This window comes from Drosophila suzukii (assembly GCF_043229965.1).
Source record: "Drosophila suzukii chromosome 2 unlocalized genomic scaffold, CBGP_Dsuzu_IsoJpt1.0 scf_2c, whole genome shotgun sequence".
Lineage (NCBI taxonomy): Eukaryota > Metazoa > Arthropoda > Insecta > Diptera > Drosophilidae > Drosophila > Drosophila suzukii.
In genome coordinates, this window is record NW_027255896.1 from 6977965 (window position 1) to 6990057 (window position 12093).

At 41.3% G+C, this 12093-nt stretch overlaps 1 protein-coding gene across 18 annotated transcripts in view; it reads right to left on the minus strand.

Moving 5' to 3' along the window:
- Window positions 1-12093, minus strand: part of Gprk1 (G protein-coupled receptor kinase 1) — a 609802-nt gene that overhangs the window by 347414 nt on the left and 250295 nt on the right. For 17 of the 18 annotated variants that reach the window (XR_011605115.1, XR_011605112.1, XR_011605114.1 and 14 more), the window contains one exon: window positions 10963-11014. The exons of the other annotated variant lie outside the window; for it this stretch is intronic. Coding sequence is in view for 13 of the 17 variants with exons in the window: in XM_070998248.1 (XP_070854349.1) it covers window positions 10963-11014 (52 nt within the window). In the remaining 4 variants the exon portion in view is untranslated. The remainder of the gene's footprint in view (window positions 1-10962; window positions 11015-12093) is intronic. 18 annotated transcript variants of the gene reach the window in all.

Here is a 12093-nt window from a genome sequence, read left to right on the forward strand (position 1 = left end):
ATACTAGTTTCGTCGGAAAGTATGCAACAGGCAGAAGGAAGCGTTTCCGACCCCATAAATATATTCTTGATCAGGATCACTAGCCGAGTCGATCTACCCATGTCCGTCTGACCATCTGTCCGTCCGTCCGTCCGTCCGGATGAACGCTCAGATCTCTGAAACTATAAAAGCTACAATACTGGACTAGGCATTTGTTTCAGCAATGTGCCACGCCCACTCTGTGGCTCCTACAGTTTTGATGCTAGCATACATATTTTGACTGAAATGTATTTTCCTAATCAATACCTATCGATTAACCCAAAATAAAGTTTGCCACGCCCACTTTAACGCAAGAAGTATCGGCACAACCCGATGTCAGCGGTAGAAACTGATGACATATGTCCTAGATCGAGGTACTCCATCCAAAACAGCCGACACATTTGAGCACCACTTTCTAAGCTTAAATTTTCCCTTGCCTAGCAGTTTAGATGTCTGATCCATAATGATGACTGCCTCTTCCTTGGACTTGGCTCCAGATATCAAATCATCCACATAAAAATCGCGACGAATGACCTCAGCCCCAAGCGGAAACGCTGTATGCTCGTCTGCTGACAACTGATGCATAGCTTGCACAGCCAGAAATGATGCTGGCTTCGTGCCATAAGTAACGGTGTCTAGCTTAAACACCCGCAATTGGTCCTGGGGGGAATCCCTACACAAAATGCATTGCAAATGGCTGTCCTCAGGCTAAACCCTAACACAACGGTACATTTTGCAAATGTCTCCTGTGATTGCTACTGGGTGTGAACGAAACCGAAGAAGAATCTGGAACATCGTAGGCTGAATAACAGGGCCTGCCATAAAAACATCGTTGAGAGAATAGCCTGAGGAACTGGCCGCCGATCCATCAAAAACTACACGAAGCTTTGTAGTGGAGCTATCTTCCTTTGTGACGCAATAATGAGGCAAGACGTAGCGGCACAACCCGATGTCAGCGGCAGAAACTGATGACATATGTCCTAGATCGAGGTATTCCTTTATGAATGCTGCGTATTGAGCCTTCAAGGCTGGCTGACTATTCAACTTTCTCTTTAGGGACAAGAATCATCGATAAGCTTGCTGGTAGGACTCTCCCAAAAGATCTAGATTAAACTTGGCAGGCAGCCGAACAGAATAATCACCAGCTGGCAAACGAACGACGTGTCTTACGAAATGTGCTTCACAGTCCACTTTTTCCTTAGTAGCGCGTATAATTGGCTCGGCGCAGTTTTCCACTTCCCAAAATCGCCGAAGAAGATCATCTAATCCAGGTTGGAGCTTGATTTGGCCAACGCACAACATCTCGAAAAAGAGGCTGGCTCCGATTAAAAGATCCACTCGCTGGGGAGCATAAAACCTTGGGTCAGCTAACTGTATGTTTTTGGGTATGTTCCAGCTGCCAATGTCGACGTTGAAGCTAGGCTTTCGCTCTGTAATGTTCGGAGCAATTACCGCGGTAAGGTTGGCTGAGTATTCGGAAGTTCGGGACTGATTCGTAATATTGACCGAGTGACCGTCCGTTACAAAACTGGAATCTCCTATTCCAGTTACAGATGCTGAAGATTTTATTTTCTTTACTTGAAGCTGATTTGCGAATCGGGACGTTATTAAATGCAGTTGGGAGCCCGAACGAAAACCCCGGACTGTTTTTTACTAAAACGCTAGCCGTTGCTAAGAGCACAATATCATTACTAAACTCCTGTGCAATAAGAGCAGTCGAAGTGGAAGGCAGTGCAGAGGGTGAGGCAGAGGGAAGTGCTTCTTGAAGCTGTGCTCCTTCTTGTGAAGGAAAGGAAGGTGAGTTTCCCAGGTGAAGCAGGGTGTGGTGCTTAGATCCGCTACTAGAGTTGCATTGCCGAACTTGATGACCAACCTTAAGACAATTTATGCAAAGACCGAGCCGTTTCGCTTCTTGAAGCCTATTCGGAGGAGACAGGATTTTAAAATTCTGACAATAAGAAATGGAATGCCCCGCATCATTACAGAATATACAAATCCAAGGGTTAACATTCGAGGCAACAAATGCTGATCTACGCGCATTGGGTATTCTGTTACTTCCCACCTGATTGCCCGCGCATAGTTTGCCATGGCGAAATCCATAGTCTCCAACGTCCTGCATCGCTGCTCCAGAAATGATGCCATTGACTCCCACGTAGGAATTAAATTGACGAAGGCAGGGTCCTCTAAACGCTCTTCCCACTTTGCCTGACATGCCGGATCTAACTTTTGGAGCAGGACTTGGACGATGATGCATCCTGCGATTTGTTCCGTCGTGCCCAGTCCTTTGAGAGCACGTTGAATTTATCGGACAGCTCCCGAAGTGTCGAAACGGAACTACTCTGCACCGCCTTTAGTCCCATGATCTCAGTAATGTGTGCCTGAAAAAACAAACGTCGATTATCAAATCTATTTTGCAGCAAATCTAAAGCAATTGCGTAGTTGCCATCCGAAATTTCCAATGAGCGAATAGTTTCAAACGCTGCGTCCCTCAGGCATGATCAGCTTTTCTACGTTGGTGAGGTCCGGATGACTATCTATGATCGTGGTAAACATAGAATAAAAGTCAGACCAATTTGCATAACCTCCAGCGAATTTTGGAAGCTCCAGTGGGGGCAGAAATGCTGCCCTATGTCGAGGCTGACGCTGCTGGGGGCCGAACACTCCCGGAGTGATGCCGTCAGCAAAAGTTGAGTGCGAAAGAAGATGTGAGGCGCGCTATGAAATTTCGGATCGAACCGATGACTTCAGAATTACGAGAATGTCATCAAATTTGTCACTTAAATCACTTTTAATTTCCTCGAAATCCAGTTCTTCGAGCTCACCGAGCAGCTTTTTAAAGCTCATCAATCAACTCCAACCTCACATGAAGACCGGATTCGTCGCATGAAGTTTACGCCGCACTTGATAGGGAATCCACTCTATTAAATAAAGCCGTTGCCTTGCGCTTTAAAAATATTGCCCTCTTTGCATCAGTGGTAACATCTCCAAAAGTTCCCGTAGGCAACAACAACAGCAGACGAATTGCCCGAAATTCGGCTCGAGTGAGAAGATGAGCGCAAAGGAAATGAGGGAATAACAGCCCGTTACTTGGCTATATACTCTTCTATGTATAGCTGATTTTGCGCCTTATATGTAAATTTCCGCAATCACCAACTGCTATTTATTTATAGCGCTCACTGCATTTAAGGCCTTATGATTGTTGCTCCGCCAATGCACCGTAGCCGCAAGAACAAAAAAGTCAATAAAGAGACTAGCACAAATCACGTCGGGGTCACCAATGTTGAACTAATAAGCTTTTTTATTAGTTATTGCTAAATTAAAAAATACGAATTTCAGGTTGCTTTATGCTTGCTAACAATTTATTAGCGAAAGAGAGTACAGCAGGCGATACGAGAGTGAATTTAATGTCGAGATCAGAATTCGTACTGATTTTACAAAGGGACAGCCAGTCGAATGCCTGGCCCAAGAATACAAGTACACAAAAAACGAGAGAGCTAGATAGAGAGAGCTACCTTTCGCGATGCAATTTATATAAGAGATCGAATTAAGACGTTAGTTAGCTTCTGCGGCTGCGTGACCCGACTGCAAGAATTATCAGCAATTCACTGGGCTATATTACATTTTCGACCATATATTTATGGAAAACATTTTACAATAAAAACAGACCACAGACTCTTAACGTATTTGTTTACGATGGTCAATCCAAGTTCTAATTTCACTTTACAATCGAGTATCTAAAGGGAAAAGGCCATTTTGTTGCAGATGCCATATCTAGGATAACAATAACTGAACTTTAAATTTTACATATTAAAGTCCTGAAAGTCACTACCAGGCAGCAGAGTAAACAGAAAAATTCCTGCGCATTAAAGAAACAAGAAGATATGTCTATACAAACTCTTGACGCTTCTAGGCCCAACGTATATGAAGTCATTTGTTATGTCGAAATACGCAAAGTAGTGGCCTTGTTAATAACGAAAATCAATGTTTCCTTAAACATGGAAAAAAAGTGATACCAAGATTTGATGTTAGCGGTCTGTACTCCAATGGAACACTCGATTTGGGTCAGTTTTTCCAAGGGCTTCAAAAAGAAGCCGGTATACTCAAGATAAGCCAACTCAAATTGGCACCGAGCAAAAAGACACTTCAAGTAATTTCAATTGAATCTATAAAAAATATTGCCAATATAATATTGAATACATTAAGAGTAGCGCTACTCAAGCCGGTGACCATCATAGAAATTTAAAAAGATCAAGAAGCGATACTGTTTACATAAGTATACCCTTTTACTCTATCAAAATGCAGGTCAGTACTACTTAATTTATCTTTAATAGGGATATTATTGTTGGTTCGCTGTGAAGAGGAAAATTAATGATGTCATATAAGAAGTCAGGTTTTTTTGAAAATATTATTTTGCGGAGAAAAGTTAAGACTTAAACTTCTAGCCATGTTTATTAGATTTATATGAAATATATATTTTGAATGGCATGAAACATGGTCATATCGCTTAGGTTAAAAACGTTCCGGACTATACTAGTTAAGCTACATAAAGATTTTTTGGCTGGCTGCATCACAGTTATCAAAATTTCAGTTCCATTTAACAGTTTTGAAGTTAATTAAGATAAATGTTTGTTGGGAGGTAGTGCTGGCTTATGGACAGTTTTCTTAGAGCACCGTTTGTCTTTCCCACATATTTATTGACTTAATTGGCCCATTAAAGATAATTATTAAAGGTTATTCTCAAATTTTCGGCCCTAATAACGTAGTCTATTTCTGTGCCTTTAACTGACAGTTTTGCCAATTGCTCAGTACACAAATAACAAGACGTTTGCTGTAACGAACTGATTTTTTTGATGCCCAGTAGATCAGTGAGGAAGCACAGAACTCCATGGTTTTCAGTGGGTTTATTTAGGTTGACTAATTACAGCGGGTGGTTGGGTGTCTCGGATGGCATGCATGTCGCTACGCGTTTACTCTTGTAGCTGCTGATGATGCTCGTCCTACGTCTTGGCGCCGACCTTCAAATGTCGCACCGAGACACGCTATTCCGCAGCTGAGACTTGGCACTTCTTCTCCTGATCCAAAGATCACAGTAAAGTCCGTTGCCGTTTCGCACACAGCACCCCCCTCGCCCTGCCCTTTAAAGCATCCACTCTCTCTTTCTCCAACTTTCACTCTCAAAACTCTTGTTCTCCAACCTATTTTTCTTCAACCTCTCATTCTCCACTTCCTCATTCTCAAACTTGTTCTCCAAACTCTTATTCTCAACTTCCTCATTCTCCAACTTGTTTTCCAAACTCTCTTCGCCTTGCAGTTACTACGAGAGAACTCGCCAAACGTTCAAATGGTCCAAAATCTTTTGAAACGTTGCATACGCCAAACGGCATTACCCTCTACCGGATTAGATCTTTGCCTGGCACTACAATAGCCGTGCATTGCCTGCTGCTTTCCTCTAGTGGTTCTGCCATCCATTCCCTTAGTTGGTCTAGGATATAGTTTATTCGGGGCAGTGGTTAGACATCCTTTACAGACTTCCCGTTGATCTGTCTGAAGTCAACGCACAACCTTGCATGTCTTCTTTTTCACCATTACGATAAGAGAGCTGAGTGGACTCTTTTACTGTTCTATGACTCACATCTGGAAAAGCTCGTCCACCTTTGCACTGATATCTTCTTGGATTTTCGGGTTCTTGGTGTTCTCTGCATCACAGGTTCGTCATCCTTCAATGCGATCTGATGCCCTGGCATGTTTTTGTTCCCTTCATGGCGATGAACTCTGATAGCTCTGCCTCCAGGAATTTTGCGGTGTCGTCCTTTTCGCTTGTCTGTGCCATCCGTTGTGTCGGTTTCTCTCCGGTATGGCGACCTTGTGTCCCGCCCACTTTATTTCGGCTTCGACTTGTGAAAAGATATTCCATCCCAACACCAACGAATCCACTTATCATGGTATAATCAACAGGCTCATGGTCAGTTGTTTGTTGCCGAATTTGACTCGAGCTGTTCACCTATTCCGCCGTATCTTCCTTCTGCCAAGCTACCTTGCCGTCTTAACCTTGTAATCATTCCGAAAGCACCAGGAACTCAAATGGTTTCTCCATACTATAGAACCGGATCGACCACTCGCAGACTTCTTCAGAGACTGCTTATGTCTAACCGAAGTACACACTTCTGTGTCACGCCGGGACAAGGGGGTAGCGGGCCCCTGTCGTAGGTACACTAACGCTTTGATGGCAGAACGATGTTCGCGACGCGACAAGGGTAACCATGTTTTATGCGATGAGGGACTACAGGCAATGCGGTAACTGCGCTGTGGTTGAGCTAACGACGGTTAGTTACTTGTTAAGATAGTGTAGTATTACGAAATCTATCCCCGGAGGTAGGAAGTAAAAACACAGAGTTATAAGTTATTGTAATGAAAAATGACACAAATTGTATTCTAAAGTAGGTCTGTAAGTTTTGATTATGCTAACAGTTTGCATAGTTGGCTTGACTCACACTGCAGAATGTGTTAACCGCTTGACGGGTGAATGTACTGTTAGTCAGTTAGTCAGACGTCGAGTAATAAACATTAAATATAATATGCTGATCAGCACTTCTCATATGCAATGGGTGCAACTGGGCGACCGGTACTGTTCCCAACTTGGGTGCTGGTCATGTTATGTAATATTGACTGCGAAGAATTATTTTATTAAATTTTACGGTAATTTTTAGGGTAGTCGAAAGTACAAAAAAAATAAAGATAATATGTCAAAAAACACCGAAACTATAATTTCTTTCATATTTTCCGATCGTTCCTAAGAGAGCTATATGATATAGTCGTCCGATTTTGATAAAATTAAATTCAAAATTTGGAGCTAATTAAAAAATGTTATTTCCAAGCGTAGGAGGTTATATGTTAAAAAACACCGAAGACATAATTTGTTTTATATTATTTTCCCACCAATTTTCCGATCGTTTCTACGGCAGCTAAATGATATAGTCGTCCGGTTTTGATAAAATTAAATTCGAAATTCAGAACTAGTTAAAAAATGTTATTTCCAAGCGTAGGTGGTTATAAGTAAAAAAACACTAAAGAAATAATTTTATTAAATTTTTTTCCGAACTATAAGATATAGTTGTCCGATCCTGCTGGTTCCGACTTATATACTACCTGCAAAAGAAAGAAGACTTTTTGGAAAGTGTCAGCCCGATAGCTTTAAATCTGAGAGACTAGTTTGCGTAGAAACGGGCGGACAGACGAACAGACGGACATGGCTAGATAGACTCGTCTAGTGATGCTGTTCAAGAACATATATACTTTGTGGGGTCAGAAACGTCTCCTTCAATGCGTTGCAAACTTCGGACTGAAAACATAATACCCTTTGAAGGGTATACAAATGAAAAAAAGAATTTGAAATTCTATAGCAGGAGTTAATCCCCATTTAGCTCAGATGTGTTATTATCCACGTGGTAAGTAAGTCCACGGCTGTCTATATTCCCAGTTCCGCGGTTAAGCTGCGGATTCCACCGCTAGAACTCGCCATATGATTCTTTTGTATGTCATGTCCCCTCTATATATTCATATTCTTTTTTGCGTCTGTGCATAGTTCATGTGCATGGTTTTTGACGTCCTAGTATAAACGGCCGTTGCCAAGGTTAAGCAAGACACCACAAAGTTTGAAAGATTTCTTATAATTATTTGTTGTTAGTGCCCAGAGAGAACTAATGTATGGCCAATTTGCTTTTTATACCCGTTACTCGTAGAGTAAAAGGGTATACTAGATTCGTCGGAAAGTATGTAACAGGCAGAAGGAAGCGTTTCCGACCCCACAAAGTATATATATTCTTGATCAGGATCACTAGCCGAGTCGATCTAGCCATGTCCGTCTGTCCGTCTGTCCGTCTGTCTGTCCGTCCGGATGAACGCTGAGATCTCGGAAACTATGGGAGCTAGGCTATTGATTTGGCGTGCAGATTCCTGAGCTTCTTACGCAGCGCAAGTTTGTTTCGGCACAGTGCCACGCCCACTCTAACGCCCACAAACCGCCCAAAACTGTGGCTCCTACAGTTTTGATGCTAGAATAAAAATCTTAACTGAAATGTATTGTTCTCATCAATACCTATCGATTGACCCAAAAAAAAGTTTGCCACGCCCACTTTAACGCCCACAAACCGCGAAAACCTGTGACGCCCACAATTTTCATGCTAGATAAAAAATTTTAACTGAAATGTATTGGTCTCGTCGATACCTATCGATTGATCCAAAAAAAAATTTGCCACGCCCACTCTAACGCCCATAACGCTTAAATCTGTATACCGCCGGTAGGTGGCGCATTTTAATCTCGTTTTGCTGCTTGCATATCTCCATATAGCTGAGTAACGGGTATCTGATAGTCGAGGTACTCGACTATAGCGTTCTTCCTTGTTTTATATTATTTTTTTGAGGATTCTTCAACTAAACTGACGGATAACGCATATGATCCTATTAATTTTTTCTCTTTACTTGTCCATAAACTACCACGCGGCTTTTTATATCGCAAATATAATTATTACTTTCAAGTGAAAAAGGGCGATAGCGAGAGATGGGATTTCTATAAGAGAGCATTTTTTATTCGTTTACATTGTAAAAATGAACAAGGAAGAACGCTATAGTCGAGTACCTCGACTATCAGATACCCGTTACTCAGCCACCTACCGGCGGTAGACAGATTTAAGCGTTATGGGCGTTAGAGTGGGCGTGGCAAATTTTTTTTTTATCAATCGATAGGTATTGACGAGACCAATACATTTCAGTTACAAATTTTTATGTAGCATGAAAATTGTGGGCGTCACAGGCTTGGGCGGTTTGTGGGCGTTAAAGTGGGCGTGGCAAACCTTTTTTTAGGTCAATCGATAGGTATTGATGAGAACAATACATTTCAGCTAACATTTTTATTCTAGCATCAAAACTGTAGGAGCCACAGTTTTGGGCGGTTTGTGGGCGTTAGAGTGGGCGTGGCACTCTGCTGAAACAAACTTGCGCTTGTAAGGAATCTGCACGTCAAATTTCAATAGCCTAGCTATAAGTTTCCGAGATCTCAGCGTTCACCCGGACAGACAGCCAGGCAGACGGACAGACGGACATGGCTAGATCGACTCGGCTAGTGATCCTGATCAAGAATAGAAGAAACGCTTCCTTCTGCCTGTTACATACTTTCCGACGAATCTAGTATACCCTTTTACGCTACAAGTAACGGGTATAAAAATAACGAAAGAAAATGTATAAAATAATTTTTATCTTTAAATTTAAGAGTGTCTTATAATTTGGGAACATATTGGGTTGGCAAGAAAGTCATGTCGTTTTTTTTCAATATTTTCAAAGATGATTTATTTATATCAGGACTTATAATTAATCAATTATGTATTGGCCGTTTTGTTCGACCACTAATGACCATCTCTCGGGCAGCTGCATAATTCCGCGCTCGAAGAACTTTTGGTCTTTTCCAGCAAAGAATCGAGACAAGTGGTTTTCGACAGCCTCATCTGAATCAAAGTTTTTACCATTCAAAGAGTTTTGAAGAGAGCGAAACAAATGGTAATCTGAAGGTGCTAAGTCCGGACTATAAGGTGGATGTGGTAGCACTTCCCAATTCAGCTCCGTTAATTTTTGCCGAGTGACCAAAGATGTGTGGGGCCTAGCGTTGTCATGGTGAAAGACTATACCCTTGCGATTAGCTAGTGCCGGCTCCTTTTCTTTAATTTTTTCCGCCAAATTGGATAGCTGGCGACAGTACACATCTGAATTGATGGTTTCATTCCGTCCCAGCAGCTCAAAGTGCACTACACCCTTCCAATTCCACCAAACAGACAGCATAACTTTCCTCTGATGGATATCGGCCTTTGATGTGGCTTGGGCTGGCTCATCTTTCTTGCTCCATGATCTTTTTCGTTGGACATTATTGTAAACAACCCACTTTTCGTCGCCAGTAATGATCCGCTTCAAAAAAGGATCGTTTTTAATCCGTTGCAGCAGAGAATAGCAGATGTTGATACGCTTAGTTAGGTGAATTTCCTTTAAGTTATGCGGAACCCAAACATCGAGCTTGCTTACGTAGCCAAGTTTCTTCAAATGGTTTTCAACCGTTGTATGCGACACACTGAGCTTCTCTGACATCTCCCGCGTTGAATAGCGCCGGTTTTCATCCAGCAAAGCCTGAATTTGTTCGTCAAAAACGGCCGATGGTCGACCAGAACGTGGGGCGTCTTTAACTCCAAAATCTCCAAGCCTGAATTTGGCAAACCAGCGCTGACATTGGCGATCACTCATGGCATCTTTACCATACACTTCGCACAATTTTTTGCGAGCTTCGACCGCTTTTTTTCCTTTTCGGAAGTAAAAAAGCAAAATATGCCGAAAATGCTCACTTTGGTCCTCCATGTTTAATTTGCTATAGCTTCCACAAATGTTATCGAATAATTACCAAATTTTCGTCGATAGTACCTAAGACAATAAGCTTTAAAACGATACTAAAAAGTGTGACCCTGGTGCTCGATTAGTCGTAAATAAATTAGATTAAAAACGATTACTAAAAAAAACGACATGACTTTCTTGCCCACCCAATACCTTATATACCTAATAGGGTTGGAAACGCTTCTACCTTTTACTTATTTTTCACAGAACACTACGTACCCTTTTACTCTCCGAGCTTTCCATTACCAGTTGCATACTTTCCCACGAACACAATAAACTCTACAAGTAACGAGTATAGAAATGAAAATGATCCGATTCATAGTTTTCCCGGAATCGTGTCTTCCCCAAACCCAAATTTTAAAGTGCTTTAAATAAAACGTTCCACCGACAAAAGATTATAAGGACATTTTTGGATATAAAAGAAACTGCCATAAACGGATTGGAAGGAATTTCATAGATTTCATTTTGTAAGCTAGTGTTATACTACAAATACTAATACTACACAAATGTTATACGTACTTGTAAGTTTAGTTCCAAGTTTTTCCACTGGCAAAACCTAGTAAATTTATCGCTAGAAAGTGAAAAAACGTATATATTATTAAGACAATTGACGTCTATTGCTTAAACTTAGTTTCTAAAATAAAACAATTATAGTAAGGCATATAAAACAGATATTAAGACTAAAATAATGGGGATATCAGCCACCAGTTATTCCTGTTAACCTTTTTTCATTTGACATACCTTCAAATCGCGCCAGGTGGAATTCTATTGGCGCGTAAAACATTAATGCAACGACCGCCACCAAACTGTAGTGACGGTAAAAAAAACCGAACATTTAAGGAAAAGTAAACTGTTGCAGTGAAATTTTTTTTTAATGTGTTTACATTTAAATCGTCAAATTATATTTATAAATCCTAAAAAGTTTCGCTATTCAGGTCATGTTGTAGAGAATAACCTTTTGGCTCAGAACTTGTTAGTATATTTATATATATTGTGAAACGGTCACACATGTAAAGTTTCGAGTATCCCAGAAAAGTCAAGCTTAGGTACTTAAGATTATTAAGTTAATTAGGCTAAGATAATAGAAAATAAAACCCACATAACTCCACACGGAGAAGCATTCATTCCGCGCTCGGTCTAAAACGAGTAGGTACGGGTGACGACTCTATGGTACAGAGAGAATAGCATATAATAGGAGAATTAACGGAAGAGGTTAACTAGAGCTAGGCAACAACGAGAGAGGAAAGCGCAACTGGGGCGCCAGTCCCATGAGGACTGCAAAGAACACGAAACTGCGGATGCACGGAATCTTGATACAGTGGCGGGTGATCCTACTAATGATCACCAACAAGGGACCAATTCTATGTTGGGCCTGTAGCGACAATCGCAGGAGTTTTAACCGACCATAATCAAACAAACGAAAAGGTTTCAAATGAAAGTCCTAAAGATGAACCAAACCCAGATGGACAAAACGGAGAACGAACAGTTAAGGACCCACTGTTACCCAAACAGTCCGAAAATTTGTCGGATCTTCGTTGTATGATTCGCCATCTAAAAACATCACAGTAAGTAAGTATCACTATAAGGCCGAGAAACCGAAAGATCCAGACAAGGTGTGCAGGCAGAAGGTTCGAAACGGGATTGCTATGG